Genomic DNA, 22,246 nt, shown 5'->3' with positions numbered 1-22,246 from the left:
TGCAATGAGTATGTGGGCCCTACCTGTGGATGTTAAGGAGCACAGTGAGTCAGCAGGAGCTGAGGTAGATTGGCATGGACCTTGGGCAGATACTATGGAGCACGTTGGTAAGTTGGTGGAGGCTGTGGTTGGGTAGTCATATGCTACAGTTAACAGGCAGGAGCTGCTAGAGTGTATGGGATTTCTGGGATCTCATATTCTATAGTGGGGCTCCTTGGGAGAAAAAGCAGCATGTGGGAAGCTGACAGGGAACGTCACAAATGATAATCAATTTGAGTAGTCGCTGAGTGAGTGGTCATAACTTGAGGACTATCTCTATCATACATTTTTGTGAGTTTTTGGATAAAACTGTTTTACACATAATGGCCAAGACCCAACCAATTTGTTAAAGTGGATTGCCAGCACTCCCTCAGACATAATCACTAATTTCTCCAATCACTTATAAAGGCTTCTGGTCAATGATTATTTCTCCAAGGGCCAGACTTGCCCCTGGGCTGTCCAGTGGCCGATTTATATCACAAGGGATGAGGGGAAAAGTCTGCTAATTTTATAATTGGGAAATTAAGAAACACTGAGATTTGATATATGCTGGTAAAAGATGCAAGAAAAGGTCTTTGGTAATAGCAATGGCTGTTTTAGTAAATAATCCTCTAAAGTCCTACAAACTTTGAAATCAATAATGTATATTCCAAATAAGTATTCAGTTTAAAACTATGCAATCTATACCAACATATTCATCTAAAATTGATTCAGAAGAGGTTGAATATTGTATTGATTAAGCCAGTATGCAGCATATTTGATTAAACCTTATTGAACTATGATATGAACATGCAGATGTATAAAAGATTATAGTTAATTATTCTCACCTGGCACTCAGGGTCACCAAATCTACAGTTGAACTCCAAAACTTTAGGCCCATCTTTCGTTAGCATTAACCCCGCATAAAGCACACCTTATTGAAAAACAAAAAATATTGAAGACGAACACATATGGTACAATTGTCTAGAAATACTTGCAGAACAATCACACTGACCGTTACTCAACAATAATAACATGTACAACCTACATAAAAGATACATCTTTGGAAGGAGAAGACCCTTTTCCACTGCAATCCCAATCCTGTGGAACACTCTACCACCAGAGATGAGAACTGCTCCGTCCTTTTGGCCTTCCAGAACAGTATTAAAATTTGGGTTTGCTGGTTGGCTTGCAGTTCACCACTGGAGGTGGCAGACAGAGTAAGACGATCTCATCCCCGTGCTGTCTTTCTCCTTGGTTCTGTTTTTTTGCATAGTTTTAAATTTCTAATTTCTTTTCTATATATCTTTTAATATTTTGTAGGCTGCCCAGAGTTGCCTTATTGTGGAGATGGGCAGCATATAAACAATATAAAATAAATACATAAAGCCTGGTTCCTCTCTAAAGCTTAGATAACTTAGTTAACTACTAATACCTGAATTCCTGCTCCTTCCGCATTCTTGTATCTTTTTGTATGGTAATTATTAGAAGCTTACAGGTAAGCATTTTCCATTCTGAAACTTGTATGGCAACTAATATAAAATCGCTTTATATTATAAGCAATCAGCTAGGAACAAGTCTCCCACTTACCTATGTATGGGATACCTTCTTTTCTCATACCATCAATTGTTTTCTGAAGAATAGAATTTCTGATTTTCAAAAGCAGATCTTGAGACAGCTAAAAGGGTTACAGAAAGTGAAATTTGTAAGAAAAAAATAATCTATTTTTTTAAAATGTTGTATAAATTTTGAGAACTTCAGATCAACATTATTGTGGGAGGTAAATATGAGGAGAACTAGCTCACTAGTAGAGAATATTTGACCAGTGTGTGGGCAGCAATCCAAGGCTTGGATTTTAGGATTTTATAGCTTCAGTTATAAAAGGTCTCAGGATAGAAATAGGTTTTCCCCAGTGCCTTGGAGTACTGCTGCTGGTCAACATAATATTCAAAGCTCACCATATGGAACAATGCTTTAACTGAACCCATATTATCTTAATAAGGGGCACAGTGGCCAAACAGTTATGATGAAGGGCTTGTCGACTGGGAGATGGCAGTTCGAGACCTAAGTAGCTCCTGTTACTTGCTCCAGTTCCTGCTAACCTAGCAATTTGAAAGCATGTAAATGCAAGTAGATAAATAGGTACCACTTTGGTGGGAAAGTAATAATTTGGTTATTCCTGGTTATATGCTTCTTTTGTTCTTTTACATGAGCTACTTCTTATTCCTCTTTCAATGCTAGTGCATAGAAAAATTTACAGGTAGTCCTTGACTTATGACCACAATTGAGCAAAATTTTCGCTGTTAAGTGAAACATTTGTTAAGTGAATTTTGACCGATTTTATGAATTTGTGTGCCACAGTTGTTAAGTGAAACACTGCAGTTAAATTAGTAACATGGTTGTTAAGTGAATCTGGCTTCCCCATTGACTTTTCTTGTCAGAAACTTGCAAAAGGTGATGAAACGGTCACTAAACAAATTGTTGTAAGTCAAGGACTATCTGTATGTTATTAAACTTTGTTAAAAAAAGATTATAGACTGCAGACAGAGAAACAACTTAAAATTATCAGCAACAAATCATGGGAATAAAAAACTCATACATAAAATATCATTTGGCAGAGTGTATTAATATTTTAAAAATACTGAATCTTTTATTATATTATGTTATTATTTCCATTCTATAATAAATTTACAGTGCATCATTATTTAGGAAGAATATTTATAGCGCATTTTACTTTAACATTAACTATGAATGCTATTTCTGCTGGATAAAATCTAGTGTTTTTTCCTGGCCTTAGTTTTTCTTGTGCTTCTCCTCATCCTTCTGCCTTGTTTTTTAATCCCAAAGGCATGTCTCATTCCAATTATTATACAGTATCTTATTAGAGAAGTCATGTTATTGTTATATCATATCATATGAACACTTAATATCACATAAGAGAACACTTAATATCACATAAACATTGCCTTGTCATACAGTAGCATGCCATTATCCCATTAAGAAGTGATATGAAGAAAAGTGGTGACAATTATTTTATATCACTCATTTTTCTTAAAATCTAAAAGAAGAACAAAGAAGAGTATACAGAATTCTAATACCTACTACTGGCTTCTCTTGATCTTCCTAAGGAAATCTGACATAGTAGGCACCTTACCTGAGGTGCTGGGCAGTATGCACCCATTCCACCAGTGTTTGGTCCTTGATCACCATCCATTAACCGTTTGTGATCCTGGGCAGGAGGCATAGGAGCCACAGTGATACCATCTGTGAAGCACAAACACTGTAAAAAAAAATCAAAAACAAATAATAAGTAGGACATAAGAACAATGTAGTAGGAATAACCATATTAAACTTACACAGCTGAGTATTTTTCAGCTCTTAATGATAAGTAACATTTTGTTTATAACAAGAGATAAGTTGTATAGAGTATATTGATATACATTAATTTATTTCCACTGGCATTTCTGAATAAAAGTCAATATACATAAACAATAAACACATTTTATAAAAAAAGAAAAAGAAACTCTTAAGCCCAATATTCTGGTTCTGACTGTTCTTTTCAAATTGTTGGACTGACTGTGCTATGCTTGTGAATGACCAAAATAAAGGCTGGAGTGGATTTCCTAAAAATCCAAACTTTGATTTCATTTAGGAATTTATTTTATTTTATTATTTTATTTTATTTATTTCCTGGCCATCCAGTTTACCACACAGTAACTCTTCACCAGCAGCATGGGAAACATTCAAGAGAAAGCCAATGTAAAAATTAATTGATAAAAAAGGCAATATTTGATCACCTGTTTTGTTTCAGTGATTCATACAGGAAAAGCTTGGTTTTCTACATTTTTAATTAAAACGTTTGCATAATGTTCAAAGTGGGAATAATATAGCCAGAGCTAAATACATATAATTTTGATTGTTTTCAGTAAGGAAAAGCTAAGCAGTGGTTTTTGGTGAACTCTTCCACTGAAATCAAAGAAGCATAAAAATAATTAGCTTGACTGAATTTCTGAAAACTTTTATATTACAAATTTTAGAAGGGATAGTTGTGCTGTGCATGAATGATAAAATTATAGGATGGACTTCGACAGATTCCTCTAATATGTTATTTACTAAGATATGATCAAAAAATGGAAAAAAAAGATTTTGGCAAAAATTGTAACTGAGTAAAATGTATTTGAATAAGATAAATTGTATAAGTTATGATATGGCCAATACTCTGTTCATAAAATATGCAGGTGAATGTGGGGGGAAAAATCAATAAAACTTGATTAAAAAAAATGTTATTTACTTACAGAAACTTCTTCTCCTTCAAGAAGTTCCTCAACCACAATAGTTTCTCCAGCTGCTCCAAAAGTTTTATCCTGTATTAAAGATAATGCATATTTTATGTAAACTGTAAATCTGTTATATAGAAAATCAAGTAATTTTTTGGGAATTCCAAGCAGTGATAAGGGATTTTTTTCTTTAATTCTTTGTTTTTTCCTTTAAAAAACATACTAACCTTAGTTTAGTCATCTGCAAAATACCATAATTTTTTGTTCAGTTATAACTCCCTCAGATGAAAACAACTGTTTGGGGTTTTTCAGAAACAAACTACAGACAATCTTTTAAGTAGCTTTTCCAATTTGTAAGATCTCTGTATCCGTATATGAATTGCACAACAGCATATCTTCTTCAAATCTGAAGGATCTCTCTCCCTCCCTCCCTCCCTCCCTCCCTCTTTTTCTCTCTTCAGATGATCTGCATCTAGCTTTTTTGTTGCCTATGCTATCTGGGCTGATGGATGTGGTAATCAACTCATCTGGAGACAGTAGGCCAAGAAAGCTGTCTTAAATCATAGCTCTATTGCTCATTTTCAGCATGCATATTAGAAAAAAATACTCAACATTTTCATTGAGGGCTTAATCTCAAGTAACATATATAGCAACTTAATTGTAAGGGAGTCTTCTTCAAAAAGAGTGTTCGAAGATACATGGACCAATTCCTAGAACTCTTCACAATGGCTAGGTTGGCTGGAGAATTCTGGAATTTAAAGTCTGCATATCTAAAAGGGCACCAAACTGTGAAGGCTGTTAAAAGATTACCCTAACTGTATTTACTCAGAAGAATGCCACAGTGTATTCAGTAGAATTTAGTCTCCTGAAGAGCATATGACTGTTGCCTTTACACTGATTTGACTGCAATATTAGGCCTTCCTGAAAACACTTTAGATGAAAAATTATGTATATCAATGAAAAAACAAACTAGTTAGTGGTCCTTAAAATACAGTGATGTAAAGTTTTAGAAATATAGTAAACACTCAGATCTTATATTTTGACAGAGCAGCAATGACACATTATAACTTTTTTGTTCAAGCTAAAACATTTCTTCTTTTTCTTTTTAGGATAGTACTTATATGTTCTTGGCAGTCCAAATTAAATCTGCAGATGTAAGCAATTATAAAAATGTATATTTTCACCTTACAAATAATTTCCTTGTTGTCACTATCAAAGATTTTAAAATATTGTATAAATATTTAACATCAAACCGTTATAGTGTTGTTATCATTAGACATAAGTTATTATTTGACACAAATAATAAACAAATAATGTTTAGCAACAACTAAACATAGTAAAATGTAAACTATTTGATATGTTTCTCAGACTAAAAATCCTGCCCACAATTCCTGGGTAATTTGAGGAACCAAATATTCAAAATAAATCAGAAGACAATTTCTTTTAATTATAGTAAAATATTTCTGGTCATAGTTACTTTAAATGTAGGACAATTATTTGCACATTGTTCAAGATTGGCTGTTTGTTACTCACTCGCATTATTTCATGCACAGCTTGGCAGGCCTCTTCTTTATTAGCAGCTACAATCACACCTTTTCCAGCAGCCAAACCACTTGCTTTTACAACTAGAGCAGGGAAAGATGCACTGAGGGGTGGGGGTATGAAATAAAAAAATTAAGTTAAGCAGGGGAGATATATTACAACCTGCAAGCTTTAACACTTTATCAAATGGTGGGACAGTGGAATAAAAGATGTTCTACTATACCTAGTAATAAAAGTGCAAGCGTCTTCTTCATTAGTGAAAGCTTTCCATCTTGCAGTAGGGATGCCATGACGATCTAGGAAGGCCTTTGAAAAACTCTTACTTGACTCTAGCTGAGCTGCCTTTGCTGTAGGACCAAAGCATCTCACACCAGCAGCTGCCAAGTCATCAACAATTCCTAACAAAAAACATGCCTCAAAGTCAGATAGACTTTCATATCAGCACACAGAAGCACAACTGCCTACATGCATTCCAAGTGCATGTTTTTATGTAGTCCAAATGGTACTATCCATACTCAAAATAGACAAACTATCAGCAAACTCAACATGTTGCAAAATACTACTATAAATGTTCAATGAAAACCTGAGCATGCTTAGCAGCCACAGAACACTAGCCAGAATGCTGGAATGGGGAATCAGAAAACCAGAAAAGAGAAGGAATGAAATGCATTAAATTTAAGAAGACACAGATGTATGCCCAGTGTCTCAAGAGGGAACTGTAACTCTATAAATTCTACTATTTACATCTTTTATGGCTAAAGCTGACTCTACAAACTGGGATAAGATTTATCAATATGATGGACATCTATTACTTTATAAATTTATTTGACAGTGTCATGAGTCAAACTATGAGTTGCTCAAAAGAAAATGCTACACTGTAAACAGAACTGACCCACCAAATATTTCTGAATTAGGCTAAGATACCCCATGTTATTTGTAATAAATGTATGTATGTAATAAATAACAATGTTCTGTTACATCTGTTATTATATTCTGACTGAAAAATATTCTCATAGTGCATGCAGATTAAATACCTACGCATGTTTCAATCCCATTGGCATCTATTTATATAATAAATAGATATTAGATGTCCAGAATATTTTGTACAATTATGTAACACTAACCAGTTAATAGATTAGGAGACTGGAACTGTAAAACAAAATAATTTAATTTGAACATACCAGCAGCAAGGGGGACTTCTGGACCAATCACCACAAGACCAATCTTCTGGTTTTTGCAGTATGTAGAAAGGGCTGCATGATCACTGATTGAGATTACTATCAGAAAATAAACAGAAAACTTGCAATTATTTATTATTTATAGCATGGTTCTACCCCCCCTTCCATTTTTGTGAGAAAAATCAAAGAATTCAGAAGCAGAATTGTTTCTTAAGAATAATTACAGGCATGATATGAGAGACTATTGGGGCACTGTGGAAGGAAGGGAAAAGATAGCAGTTGAATCAGTTCACACCTTATTTCATGAACAGGGCAGATAGGAAGAAAAGTGGAAAGAAACATCTAAAAGCATGCAGAGAGACACCATCTTATTCACTATACAAGAGGCAAGGATGGATAAAAATCAATGATTTTTTTAAAAAAATAAAAAAAAATCAGATTTTTTTAATTTAAATTGGATTTTTTTGATTTAAATCAGATTTTTTTGATTTTTATCGAATTTATTTTAATAAAAAACTTTTGGGGTAAAAATCTATCGTAAGATAGTTTTCTATTTAAGATACATAAATAATTTAGTTTATTCAGCATGAAATGGAGCTTAGTTATGTAGCATGAGGCTGTATATTCTGCAACACTGGGACTATCGGTGAGTCAACAGTGGGTCAAAGGAGTAGCAGAAATGACAGTTGCTCTTTAAAAATTATGATTTAAATCGAGTTGATTTAAATCAAGCCTTTTTACTAGTGATTTAAATCATGATTTAAATTGTGATTTAAATCAACTCGATTTAAATCAAATCCACCCTGCAAGAGGCTGAGAGTTTCTTATTGGAATATCCAAGATTTTACTCCAAATGCCAGTTGGTGCCCAGCCTTAACCACTGGACCAAGCTGGTTCCCTTACGTTGCTGTATCTAAAACTGTTTACATTTTAGTAATTGCTGTATGCTAATTGTTCAATTTCCAATATAATCCAAAGGTGTACAATTAGTTTAAGAACTGATGCAACAATTTAGCCTCTCCCTTCCTGGTAAATTGCAGAGTATTTTTATTATGCCATATTCCAAGAAAAAGGTATTCTACAATAATAAAATTAAGATGCTTCAGATCCTTGACTAATTCATGTAATGATGTTCAGTTTGTAAAGGCAAATTTCTGAAGTCATGCCACATATTGTACTTCAAACCAAATGATTCTAGAGCATGGTCTAGGAGATTAATGTTGTAGCAAAACTCTCATGGAGAAAAGTTCATTCTACATGTAATGTTTGCTTGGAAATGATAGAAAGTCAAGCATGTGATAAAAAAGACATAATTACTCCCACATTTTTATCAAAAATAAATAACTCCAAAGTCTAAAGTGAACTGGCAAAGGTGAGCCAATTAGGCAAGACCATCTCTTACTTCTCCTTTATTTCTGGAGAGCTGTGAGATGTAATGTATTACTGTGGCAAGAATTTTGGCAAAGGTATGCAAACTGTTTCATTAACCAGTACATTTAACATCACACTGGGATGTTACTCTTGAAAGGACTTAATTCTCATATCAGAAAGGCTCCAATAATTAATCATTTAATGGCTCACATAAGTTAATTCTCACATCAGAAAAGTCTTGAAAACACACTGCCATTTTTAGGGCAGGCTTTAGGATTTACATTTTGACAAAATTTTTGCTTCAATTTGGTACTGCTGACCAAACATCTGTAATACGCTTGCGTTCTATTTTAAATAATCAAACTGACAAACCAAGAATTTTTTTTGTCTCTTACAATTTCACCATTTTTAAAAACATGGAAAGAGTGTCTTTTTAACAGACTAATGGAAAAATATAGAGGGCAATAGAAAGTCTCTATAGTCCCAATTTATTAAATTAGAATATTAAATAAATATTTATTGGCCAAGTGTGATTAGACACACAAGGAATTTGTCTTGGTGCATACGCTCTCAGTGTACATAAAAGAAAGATTATTTCTTTCCCAGAGCTGTGGAGTCGGGAGATAAATGTTCCGACTCCGACTCCGACTCCGACTCCTCAGTTTTTTGTACTTCCGACTCCGACTCCGACTCCGACTCCCCGACTCCGACTCCTCTGTATTAATATGCGAATGTATTTTATACATTCCTTGAAGGAAAGAAAGGCAACATACATGTCATTACCACAGGACTACTGGCTGGGAAGCCAACAGTCTACTGTATTGAACAGTTTAAGCAAAAGACAAACACAATGAAAACAACAAAGTTTTATTAATTTTTTTTTATTAATTTAATTAATCAAGTTGCTGGATAGTAGCAGCAGGCATAAACATCAGGAACAGGAACTTTACCAGTTCAAAAATACAAACCACATTATTTGGTTGTTTTAGAACAAAAACAAAGCTTATCTATATGAACCAAAAACAAAATCTGTAAAACCTAGAAATGGTTTATATTAATCTTGAAATGTAGTTATAGGCTTAGCAAATGCAAATCAATTCAATGTAGAGTTCTAAGGAAGAGAATTGCCTCTGCCAGATCCTCTTTCATAGAGGCTCTTAAGTCAGACTTTATTATTTTTAGGGCTGAAAATAATCTTTCGACACTGACTTGGGTGGGTGGCATTGCAGTAACTATTCTGGCCACATCACTAACGATCTCTGGATAAACAAGGATGGCTTCTTCAACAGTAAGTTTTGATGAGCGATCATACTTTTCAACTTCTTTTAGTGCTTTATAAAACTCCTGTTGGAATTTTTTTATTTGGACATTTACTGGTTCTGTAACGCTTATGCGACGTCGCTTTCCTTTAGCAACTTCCATTTTGTCTAAGAAGGAATCAAAGTCTAATTCTTCGTTTGAAGAAGATGATTCTGAGTTACCACTATTGCTTAAAAGAACTCCATCCTCCTGTGGAGGTATTTCAGGTCGTAATCCCTTCATGCGAACTGCTACATCATAGAGGGCCTTTTTCCCAGTAGCAATCTGTTTACTGTTCAATAAAAGTCGGCTCATTGGGTCGACATAAATAGCCGCTAACAAGATTTCATTTTCCAGCAAAAGACTCTCTCTTTTCATCATTGAAGATGCAATGCCCTCAGCTATTAACCCTCCATTTTTGTTCAGGCGATATAACAGGCTCTTCCATTCCAAGAGGAATTTACCCGGGGTTAGATCATCACATTGCAACCTCTTGGTGACAGTGAAGGGGTGAGAAAGAAGGTTCTCCAGCTCTTTTGTTTGTGTCCACTGGCTTGCAGTTAATGCAAGATTTTCATTGTCCATTTCTTCTATGAAGTCTTTAAGTTCAAGCAAACGCTTCACCATTAAATAAGTGCTTCCCCAGCGAGTTGTTTGATCCAAAATGGCTCCTTTTCCTGCACGTCTTTTCAAAATTGCATCTGTTTTTGGGGCCCTGGCTGCAACAGTTACTTGCCGTAATTTGCCAATTAATGTAGCTGCATGGCGATCTTTTAATCCATCTCTTATGGCAAGTTGCAGTGTATGAACAGCACATCGCATATGATGAATAGTAGCAAGCTTCAATGCTTCTTCAACAAAGTTGTCTAAAAAAATGTCAGCATTCTCTTCAGTTTCTAAACTTTCTCTAATACTTGCAGAGCTGTCTTCCTCTAAGTCTAATATCTGTTTGATACCTTCTTCATCTGCCTTCATCTTCTCAATTGTGCTCAACATGTTAGAAGCGTTATCTGTCACAACACATAAAATCTGTTCCTTTTTAATTTCAAAATCTTCTAGAACACCCTCCACTAACTTCTGAAGGTAATCACTGGTGTGATGTGCCTGAGTGTCCTTTACTCCGAGGGTCCGTGTTATTGTTTTGTTATTTTCATCCACAAATCTAACATTAATAGCGAAATAATTGACTCTGTGACGTGTGCATGCATCCATTTTAAGGAAGACAAAACGTTCTTTCATAACTTTCTGTAGTTCTTCCTTTTTACATTTGGCTTCCTCAATTATAAGTTTCCTTATACTTTCTCTTTCCAGAGAAACACCAAGTTTTTTTGCCATTTCTCCATTTAGGCCTAAAAAGGCTGTCTGTGAAAAGAAGGATAGTGGTACACTATTCTTTACTACCATTTCAATAATGTGGTGTTTGAATTTTTCTGGTGTCATCCTTATGGTAACTTTGTCAGATATAAAGAATTTTCTTATTTGTGATTGTTCTCCAGTAGATTTCTGAACGTTTTTTGTCACAGAAGTAGATGCAATGTTTTCATTGCTATCTTTCTCATTCACGGCTTCTAACACTTTGGGATGAAAACGCTGTAAGTGTCTTTTCAAATTTGATGCTCTTGTAGGTGCATTTTTATCAGGCCCACTGAAACTGCTAATTTTTGCATCACATTGTTTTTCACCATCATCATCTTTTCTAATACATTGGCACACGTAATGTTTTCCATCACTTGATAATGCAAAGTGCTCATAAACAGTAGACTTTGTTGTGTTTGTTGTTAGCAGTCTTTTTGCCATTGTTTAGGATGCCTCTTTCCCTAAAATATAAAATATGTTATACTAACTGGCATATAATTAGATTTTTAATATCAACATACACAGTCTTGTAAGTTGTACGTACATGGCTTTATACAAACAAATAAGCTATATATCCCAACACTAAACCTAGACATGATTTGTCCTATACAATATAAACACTTACAGTTGAATCCAAGAAGCTGTTCCACCAAGTTCTTCTAAGCCAGTGGTTCTCAACCTTCCTAATGCCGCGACCCTTTAATACAGTTCCTCATGTTGTGGTGACCCCCAACCAGGGGTGGGTTCTAAATTTTTTTACTACCGGTTCTGTGGGCGTGGCTTATTTTGTGGGCATGGCTTGGAGGTTATGTGACTGGGTGGGTGTGGCTAGCTGGTCATGTGACCGGGTGGCCATGGCTATGTGTATAGAGGGCTGAAAAAAGTCATTTCTGACAGGTCCTCGCACTTTTGACTGGTCCTCACACTTATGACCATCCTCACATTTATGCCCGTGCAGCATTTTTAACAACCATGTCACTCATTTCACAACTGCTTCTCTTCACCATGGTGACAAGATAGGGCAAAAACGTAAAATATGAGGACAGTCGTAAGTTCGAGGACTGGTCAAAAGGGAGAGGACCAGTCAGAAATAACTTTTTCAGCCCTCTGAGTAGTCCATATACATAAAAGGATACAGCAATAGAGAGGGATGAAGGAAGGGAAGGGAAATTAGAGTAGGAGTGAGGGTAAGAGAGGGAGGAAGAGAGGAGGAGAAGGAGAAAGGAAGAGGAAGTAGGGAGGAGAAGAAGAGGGTGAGGAAGAGAAAGTAAGAAGGAAAGAAAAGAGAGAGGTGGTAGGTTTGAGGAGAAAGATTGCTGTACAATAAAAAAGATGAAAGGGAAGAAAGCCAACCCCAAACAAATATAAAGATATTAAGATAAAGAATGAATTGTTAAACTTTAAAGAATAAAAGAGAACAAATATGAATAAATAACAATAATTAGAAACACACATACAAACATACAATGTATTTTCTTTGAACAGAGTATTTGGCCGGTTCATAAATTTAAACAGTGTTTAGTCATGTTTAAAGTTTAAGCTAACAATCAGAGTTACAAGTTTTTATAGCCTTAGCTGAATGACAGCAGTTTTTCCAATGGTTTACAGCTTCAGTCTTGAACTATTGACCCTCCATTCCCTTCACTTATGCAAGTGTCTCTAGTCCTGCAAAAAACATATTTACTTAATCCCTTATCAGTGAGAGGCTAGGTTACCCATGGGCGCTGCGTTCCCTGTAACAGCAGAACACAACACTATGGAAAGTATAAGTATTGCCACTCCTAATTGTGCGTTGCGTGCCTTATAGTGAAGCACATGAAAAGCATGCTTCTTCACGGTCACTTAACGTGTTCATTTTGCGGTTACGTGAGGCACTGCATGCATTGGTCTTTATTCTTACAGTAGAGAAGTCATTAATTATAACTTTTTGTGAATTGGGACATTTAAACTTGCTTTTTTTAAAATTCCAATCTAAATTTAGTAGGAGTCGGAGTCGGAGTCGGTGCATTGTTTGCCGACTCCGACTCCAGGTACCCAAAATTTCCTCCGACTCCGACTCCTCGACTCCGACTCCGACTCCACAGCACTGTTCTTTCCTTAAGAAGAAAATTCTTTCTTCTTAACTAATTTTCTATCTTGCCTGCTTCAGAATAAAAGAAAGAGCAATAGCAAAAATACATACTTTGAAAATGGCATATTAATGAACCGTTATTTGTCGATGCAAATATGTATCCTCTTTAAAGATATATTAGAAAACAAATCGTCTCATTTGTGTTAAATGTGGAGAAGATCCTTGTACTACCGATTATATTCACCAGAGTTCTTGAAACTGAAAAGTGCCTATATCTCTGGAAACCTTGCTAAACGTTATATTCCAGTGACAGAATATATGACTGATGGATCTTATTCTTCAAACTTCTGAAATAACAACTGAAAAGAGCAGTTGTATATATTTTGACACATTTATTTGACCATGACATTGGAAACTGGAGCAGAAACAAGTGAAATATTTATTTCCTTTGTTGGATACTATAGTTGCAAGAAAAAGTATGTGAACCCCTTGGGATTACGTGGAGTTTTGCATGAATTGGTCATAAAATGTGCTCTAAACTTCATCTAAGTCACAACAATAGAAAAACACAGTCTGTTTAAAATAATACTACACAAATATTAGAAGTTGCCATGGTTTAATTGAACATAACATGTAAACATTCACAGTGCAGGGAGGAAAAAGTATGTGAACCTTTGGACTTAATAACTGGTTGTCCCTCCTTTGGCAGCAATAACCTCAACCAAATGTTTCCTGCAGTTGCAGATCAGACCTGCACAACGACCTGGAGTAATTTTGGACCACTCCTCTTCACAAAACTGTTTCAGTGTAGCAATATTCTTGGGATGTCTGGTGTGAATCACTCTCTTAAAGTCATGCCACAGCATTTCAATCGGGTTGAGGTCAGGACTCTGACTGGGCCACTCCAGAAGGCGTATTCTGTGCTGTTGAAGCCATTTTTTTGTTGAATTACTTGTATGCTTTGGGTCATTGTCCTGTTGCATCACCCATCCTCTGCGGAGCTTCAGTTGGCGGACAGATGGTTGTACGTATTCCTGCAAAATGTCTTGATAAACTCTGGAATTCATTTTCCCATCAATGACAACAATCTATCCAGGCCCTGAGGCAGCAAAGCAGCCCCAAACCATGATGCTCCCTCCGCCATGTTTTACAGTGGGGATGAGGTTTTCATATTGGTGTGCTGTGCCTTTTTTCCTCCACACATAGTGTTGTGTGTTGTTCCCAAACAACTCAATTTTGGTTTCATCTGTCCACAGTATATTTTGCCAGTAGTGCTGTGGAACATCCAGGTGCTCTTTTGCAAACTTCAAACGTGCTGCAATATTTTTTTTGGACAGCAATGGCTTCCTCCGTGGTGTCCTCCCATGTACTCCATTCTTGTTTAATGTTTTCCTTATTGTAGATAAGCTAACAAAAATGTTAGCATGTGCCAGAGATTTCTGTAGCTCTTTAGCTGACACTCTAGGATTCTTCTTTACCTCATGAAGCATTCTGCGCTGTGCTCTTGCAGTCATTTTTACAGGACGACCACGCCTAGGGAGAGTAGCAACAGTGCTAAACTTTCTCCATTTGTAGACAGTCTGTCTTACCGTCGACACATGAACATCAAGGCTTTTGGAGATACTTTTGTAACCCTTTCCAGCTTCATGCAAGTCAACAATTCTTGATCGTAGGTCTTCTGAGAGCTCTTTTCTGCGAGGCATGGTTCACATCAGACAGTGCTTCTTGAAACCAGTAAACCCAAAACAGGTGTGTGTTTTTAAAGGGCAGGACAGCTGTCAGCAACACATCCAATATCATCACACTGATTGGAGTCAAGGTTGACTCACTCCTCGCTCCAATTAGCTCTTGGAGAAGTCATTAGGCTAGGGGATCACATACTTTTTCCTCCCTGCACTGTGAATGTTTACATGTTATGTTCAATTAAACCATGGCAACATCTAATGTTTGTGTAGTATTATTTTAAGCAGACTGTGTTTTTCTATTGTTGTAACTTAGATGAAGTTCAGAGCACATTTTATGACCAATTCATGCAAAACTCCACGTAATCCCAAGGGGTTCACATACTTTTTCTTGCAACTGTACATGAGAAGCATAAAATATAAACACATGTATATCAAAACACAAAGAATATCAAGACTCCTCTTCTAAGGGGCTCAACCTTTATAAAAGCAAAAACAAACACATATAAACTGTTTATGCAATAAGATTGTTCAGCTGTAACATAAAAAGCAGTTTGGTATTGCAACACCAACCCTCCAGTTTCAAATATATTTTATCATAAATCAGGATTAAAAGTTATTCATCACCAGAACTCAGCCCAGGTTTACCAGGTTTGATGTTGAACTTGAACACTCCCAGAATGCCACAATGCCCTTTTAAACTCCAACTGCAGATATTTAAACTATGGTTTTTAATATGTAATTTATCCAGTGAATCTGTTTTTCTCTGCTCCTGCTTAGATTTATAACCTATTTCTTTATTACAATAAACTGTACTTGCCTTTCAGAACAAAAATTCTACTACAAAAAAAAAAATGTTTTTTTAAAAAAAGAACAACCCTAATTTCTAGGATCCTTTCAATATAACATAGATGGAAATAGCTCTAAGAGTCATGTGGCTTCTGGACTGCTCTCCCCCCCCCCTTTTCAAATCCTTCTTAAAAAACACTACTATATAACTAATACCCAGAAACAGCTAGTTTTTCTTGAAATGAGTAGCATCTCTTTAAAAAGTTTGGCTCAGAAATCAGTGAATTGCTATCTGGTGGTTTTACAGGACACATGGAAAAGTCTGACTAAAATTTTTCCAAGTCATTTATTCAAATCAAGGCAGTGATGGGCTCCTCCCGGTTCCGCCGATCTGGTAGCGGTGACGATATGATGTCACCGAACTGGTTCTACCCACCCCCACCCCGCGTTATTCTTACCTTTTATTTGGCCCCGCCCCCAATCTATTGCTGCCTCCTGAGTCCCAGCTGATGGGCTATAAGGAAAAACTGTTTAAACTCTTGCCGCGGGGCTTCAAAGGGCCGCCCTACAGCTGATCAGTGGTAAAAGGCAGTTGGTGGTAGACCGGTGCCTCCAAAAACAAATGAGTAGACCGATGCCTGCAAAAATAAATGGGTAGACCAGTGCCTGCAAAAATGCATGAGTAGACCGGTACAGCTCTGCAAGCAGTTAAAAGCCTGGTAGACCAGTACCTCTGCTAAATCCTAAAGAATTGTCACATGACCATCAAGCCACGCCCACAGAACCAGTAGTAAAAAATTTTAGAACCCACCCCTGAATCAAGGGGCTATATAGACAGAACATGTGCTTGAAAGCTAAGCTGAATTTTCCTTCTTCATTCCTAATATTTTAAGCAGCTACAGATGACATTTATGCTTCTTCTTTCTTCACGTTCCAATAACAATGTCTCAAAAAAAATAAAAAATAAATATGTGGCTTATCATGAAAGCAAAATTTTTGTCTTATCATAAAAGCAAAATTATTGAAAATGAATCAAATTTAATTCAGTGAACATGAAGAAAAAAGTTTTTTGTTCAAAATTGTACATTTTAACTTATCATATGACCATCACAAGAATGTCATGGGACATCCCATTCTCCTCATAAAAAGGATAACTAAATGAAGCAAATATATTTTTACAAATCTGGCAGTAGTCTGAAAAGAAACAGGACTGCTTTAATACATATACTGAATTGCAGATAAAACAATGGGCAAAAGAGATTCTATATCTGGATTTTTCCTGGATAGAAACAGGAAGTAGAAATTCCATTTGCTGGCTTGCTAGGACTGTTTTGGTGCATACCAGCAAGTGTAATGGACCCAAAATTTTTTCCTAACCTTGGAAATAGACGTAAGAGTTGATAAGGAACTAGTTAATAATTGTCCTGGTTTTCCAAAACCTCTAAAAAAGTACAGTGCCATCATTGAAGGTTTATATTTAGCTGGAACCCTTGTTAGAGGAAGAGCTCCTCAATATGCATCCTGGAAGAATACTGAGTAATTAAATCATAGAGCATCCTATTAAAAATAAATACTCATAATGTAACATATTATGGATGCAGAATATGGGCTTAGCCCACTGCTAATGAATGCTAAGAAACTTTCATTATACTTGAAATATAAGCAAGATTTATTAAGAAAATGAGCTTTCCTATTAATAAAATAGGAAAGCTCACTTCTAGATTAGAAATTTATTTCTCACAGTGGCCAATGGGATGACTATGTGCATTCAATAAAAGAATCAAGCACAGCTATCTACCACTATTACTCTCTTAGAATTAAGTATTTTGAATCACATTGTTTCTGAGTCTAATATTTTGAGAGAAAAAGAAAAATGTTGTCATCTTTCTTTCCTATTTCATATATCTCAAGAATTGACTCCTAACAACCAGAGTTTTGGAATGCGGATCCAGATACATATGTACTGTATACAGTAATCAGCTCGATTGGACCTAAATGTGCAACACCAATAATGTTTCATCCATCTATATTAACACATTTATGAAATTCAATGTTTTAAACACAGAAAAAATCAGCAGCTCTGTCAGAGATACACAGTAGAAAGCAAACTTCAAATTGTTCATTGTAATCCGAGAATCTGCGTAGATTCTAAGTCCAGAAAGGTCAAAACACTGATTAACCAAACTGCAGTTCTTGTAATTCAGTATGAAGCAAAAATACCAAAACATCATTTTTTCATTTCAAAGGAAGGCTGAAAGAAAACTGATATCTCTCTCCAATTTCAAGATAGGAGAAAGGCTCAGTATACACATATAGAAGAATTAATAAACTATATTTTTTAAACATGCTTTAAAAAACCCTTCTATTTATTTTATTTATTTATATTGGATTTCTATACCGCCCATCTCCCTGAGGACTCAGGGCGGTGTACAGCCAGATTAAAAAACATGCAGAACAAATATTAAAAACAATTAAAAGATATATAAATTTGGCCCAATTAAAACTCATTTACCAATTAAAAACGTTTAAAACATTTAAAAAACAGTTAAAAATTTCATCTTAAGCCAGCCCGGCTTGTTTAAATAAATGGGTTTTAAGGGCGCGACGGAAGGCACTGAGGTCTTGGATTCTCCTTATCTCTGGGGGGAGCTGATTCCAGAGGGTAGGTGCCCCCACAGAGAAGGCTCTCCCCCTGGGGGTCACCAGCCTACACTGTCTGGCTGATGGCACCCCAAGGAGGCCCTCTCTGTGGGAGCGCACGGGTCGATGGGAGGTCGTTGGTAGCAGCAGGCGGTCTCGAAGATAGCTAGGCCCTATGCCATGGAGCGCTTTAAAGGTGATAACCAACACCTTGAAGCGCACCCGGAAGACAACTGGGAGCCAGTGCAGCTCGCGCAGGAGCGGTGTTACATGGGAGCGCCATGCTGCTCCCGTCACTACCCGCGCTGCTGCGTTCTGGACCAGCTGGAGCCTCCGGGTGCTCCTCAAGGGGAGCCCCATGTAGAGAGCGTTGCAATAGTCAAGGCGAGAGGTGACGAGGGCGTGAGTGACTGTGCACAGGGAATCCCGATCAAGAAAGGGCCGCAACTGGCGAATCAGGCGAACCTGACAAAAGGTCCCCCTGGTTACAGCCGTCAGATGTTCCTCCAAGGACAGCTGCATATCCAGGAGGACTCCCAGATTGCGAGCCCTCTCTGTGGGGGCCAATGACTCGCCCCCAATAGTCAGTGATGGAGTCAACTGACTATATCGGGATGCCGGGCGCCACAGCCACTCAGTCTTGGAAGGGTTGAGCTTAAGCCTGTTCCTCCCCATCCAGATCCGTACAGCCTCCAGGCACTGGGACATCACTTCAAGGGCATCGTTGGGGTGGCCTGGGGTGGAGATGTACAGCTGGGTGTCATCAGCGTACTGATGGTATCTCACCCCAAAGCCGCGGATGATCTCACCCAGCGGCTTCACATAAATGTTGAACAGGAGAGGCGAGAGGACCGATCCCTGCGGCACTCCACAAATGAGAGGCCTCGAGGTCGACCTCTGCCCCCCTGCCAACACGAACTGCGACCGGTCGGAGAGAAAGGAGGAGAACCACCGCAACACGGTGCCTCCCACCCCCAACTCTTCCAGCCGGTGCAGCATGATACCATGGTCGATGGTATCAAAAGCCGCTGAGAGATCTAACAGGACCAGAACAGAGGAACAACCCCTGTCCCGAGCCCTCCAGAGATCATCAACCAACGCGACCAATGCCGTTTCTGTGCTGTGCCCAGACCTGAAACCCGACTGGAACGGATCTAGATAAGATGTTTCCTCCAGGAATTGCGGAAACTGTCGTGCGACCACACTCTCAACAACCTTCGCCATAAAGCGAAGGTTGGAGACAGGACGATAGTTGGCCAATATTGCCGGATCCAGGGACGGCTTCTTGAGGAGAGGCCTCACCACCGCCTCTTTCAAGGCGGTGGGGAAGTAACCCTCACTCAACGAAGCGTTGATAACACCCTGGAGCCAGCCTCGTGTAACCTCCCGGGAAGCCAGTACCAACCAGGAGGGACACGGGTCCAGTAAACATGTGGCCGCACTAAGTCTCCCCAAAATTCTGTCCACATCATCAGGAGTCACAGCATCAAACTCCTCCCAGATAACATTCTCAAGACTATTCCTCGTCACCCTGCCCTGATCTACCCAGTCAGAGTCCAAATCCCCCCGGATCTGAGCGATTTTGTCATACAGGTATTGTCCGAAATCCTCCGCCCTGCCTTCTAAGGGATCCTCCCGCACTCCCGGATGGAGCAGGGCGCGGGTCACCCTAAACAGGGCGGCCGGACGATTCCCTGATGACGCAATAGAGGCGGAAAAGTAGTTAGACTTTGCCATCTCTATCGCCACTAGGTAGGCCTTAATATGCGACCTTACCAGTGTTCGATCAGATTCAGCGAGACTGGCCCTCCAACCGCTCTCCAGGCGTCTTTTCCGGCGCTTCATTTCCCTCAGCTCCTCAGTAAACCAAGGAGCCACACGGGATCGGCATCGGGTCAGAGGCCGCAAAGGCACAACTCGGTCCAAGGCCCCACCAGCCGCCCGATCCCAGGCGGCTACCAGGTCCTCGGCCGAGTCATGTGCTAGATCCTCAGGAAATGGCCCAAGCTCCGTCTGGAACCTATCAGGATCCATCAGGCGCCTGGGGCGGATCCATCTAATTGGATCCGCCTCCCTGCGGCGAGGGGTCGCGGTTCGAAGATCTAGGCGAAGGAGTGAGTGGTCAGACCATGACAAGGGTTCCATGTCTATATCCCCTATAACAAGACCACTCAACCACTGGCCAGAGACAAAAATCAGATCCAGAGTGTGACCTCCCCTGTGAGTAGGGCCATGAACTAACTGGGTCAGGTCCATGGCCGTCATGGAAGCCATGAACTCCCGAGCCACCTCAGACGTTTCACCAACGGATGGCAAGTTGAAATCACCCATGACTAAAAGCCTGGGTGTATCTAATTATTTCCAAGTCCATTTCCCCCCAAAATCTATTCCTGATTACCAAACCTTAGTCTGTTCCATATTCAACATGTCATCGTTGTCTCCTTCACAATCTCTATCTTTCATCATAAACCATCCAAACAGGGTGGATAAAAATCAATGATTTTTTTGATTTAAATCGGATTTTTTTAAATAAAATGCTTTTTGAGGAAAATATATTACTATCCAAAGGTTATTCCATCATGAAATAAAGATTAGTTTTTTAATTATGTAGAATAAGGCTGTATATGTTTAATTTGTTTGGTAAATAAATTCCATTAATCCATTCATAATGTCATGCTCTTCCAGAGGTTTTTGTAAGATTATTGGGCAGTTTCTCTGCCTACAAGATATTATCACGGATGCTTGGTTTACTTTTGCAGTTCTCAAAACTGAATTTGACTCAGCAGAGATCACATGCCTCTTCTTCACAGCAAAAATGTTATATAACATGAACAGAGTTGAGAAAAAGACCTTAATCCTATTGTTCTACAAACCTATGAATACAGAATCAACCCCTTCAGTGCTAAGTTTCAAGAAATTCCGTGAATAGAATAGAAACAATATTTTTCTGATTGTTTGGAGTGGAATAGATCTGCACAAGAAGAAAGTGAAACTAAGTGTGAGGAGGAAGGGGCAAGCAGACAAGCAGTACAAAATGAAAGTGAAACTTTCTGAGCACAATACTGCACAGCCACAGACAGACAAGTCTTTGGATCTTTTTGTGTGTATGACCTGAGGTTTATCACATTCTTTCCTTGGAGGAAAAAACCTATAATGGCAGCAGGCCGTAAAAAAGACCCAGTTTGGCAATATTTTAATGAAGTTCCTTTACCTATCGGTAAGGCAGGCAGGCATGCGTGCAAACTGCAAACACTGCAACAAAGAAATGCAAGGCCTGGTGGCCCGAATGAGGCAACATCATGAGAAGTGCTGTGATGGTAAAGGTTGGTAAACATTTTTATTGAATCATATTTCTAAAGACTGCCTTGAACTGTCATGTTTGAGCAAAATTATATTTCTTATTATTACTGCATGTTACTGTCATTTGGTACAGTTATGAAGAAAAGCAAATATTCCTTTTGAGGCAGTGCTGTGTACAATAAGCAGAAATTGTATAAACAATAAAATAACAGCATTGACTTTTTTGTTTAGGGGAATTCATGGATTCTGGAAACTATCCACCTTCAAGATCACCATCCTCCTGTTCTACAGTTTCAGAGTTATCCATCCAGGATAGTGCTTCATTAGCATCATCATCATCAGACACCCACAGCCACATATCACTATCACCTAAAAGAAAGAAAAAACCCTTCCCTCCTGGAACCACCATAGATAAGTTTGTGATAAAAACTAGCAGATTAGAAAAAGAGTTAATTGATGAAAAAATTGCCCAGTTTGTTTATGCAATGAACTCTTCTTTGCAGTGCTGTGGAGTCGGAGTCGGAGTCGGAGTCGAGGAGTCGGAGTCGGAGGAAATTTTGGGTACCTGGAGTCGGAGTCGGAGTCGGCAAACAATGCACCGACTCCGACTCCGACTCCTACTAAATTTAGATTGGAATTTTAAAAAAAGCAAGTTTAAATGTCCCAATTCACAAAAAGTTATAATTAATGACTTCTCTACTGTAAGAATAAAGACCAATGCAT

General features: G+C 38.1%; 1 protein-coding gene across 1 annotated transcript in view; it reads right to left on the bottom strand.

Annotated features, from left to right (window-relative positions):
• The window catches only part of GART (phosphoribosylglycinamide formyltransferase, phosphoribosylglycinamide synthetase, phosphoribosylaminoimidazole synthetase), a 55,049-nt gene that overhangs the window by 20,279 nt on the left and 12,524 nt on the right, over positions 1 to 22,246 (bottom strand). The window contains exons 3-9 of the mRNA XM_070944337.1: positions 7,019 to 7,114; positions 6,061 to 6,235; positions 5,829 to 5,940; positions 4,314 to 4,382; positions 3,173 to 3,298; positions 1,609 to 1,696; positions 867 to 952 (exon numbers count right to left, since the gene is read on the bottom strand). Of these exons, the coding sequence (XP_070800438.1) occupies positions 867 to 952; positions 1,609 to 1,696; positions 3,173 to 3,298; positions 4,314 to 4,382; positions 5,829 to 5,940; positions 6,061 to 6,235; positions 7,019 to 7,114 (752 nt within the window). The remainder of the gene's footprint in view (positions 1 to 866; positions 953 to 1,608; positions 1,697 to 3,172; positions 3,299 to 4,313; positions 4,383 to 5,828; positions 5,941 to 6,060; positions 6,236 to 7,018; positions 7,115 to 22,246) is intronic.

The sequence above is a fragment of the Pituophis catenifer genome, unplaced genomic scaffold (assembly GCF_029215685.1).
Source record: "Pituophis catenifer annectens isolate HBS135680 unplaced genomic scaffold, rPitCat1.0.hap2 SCAF_4, whole genome shotgun sequence".
NCBI lineage: Eukaryota > Metazoa > Chordata > Lepidosauria > Squamata > Colubridae > Pituophis > Pituophis catenifer.
Note: the sequence above shows the minus strand (reverse complement) of the source record. Positions and strands in the feature narration are given on the sequence as shown.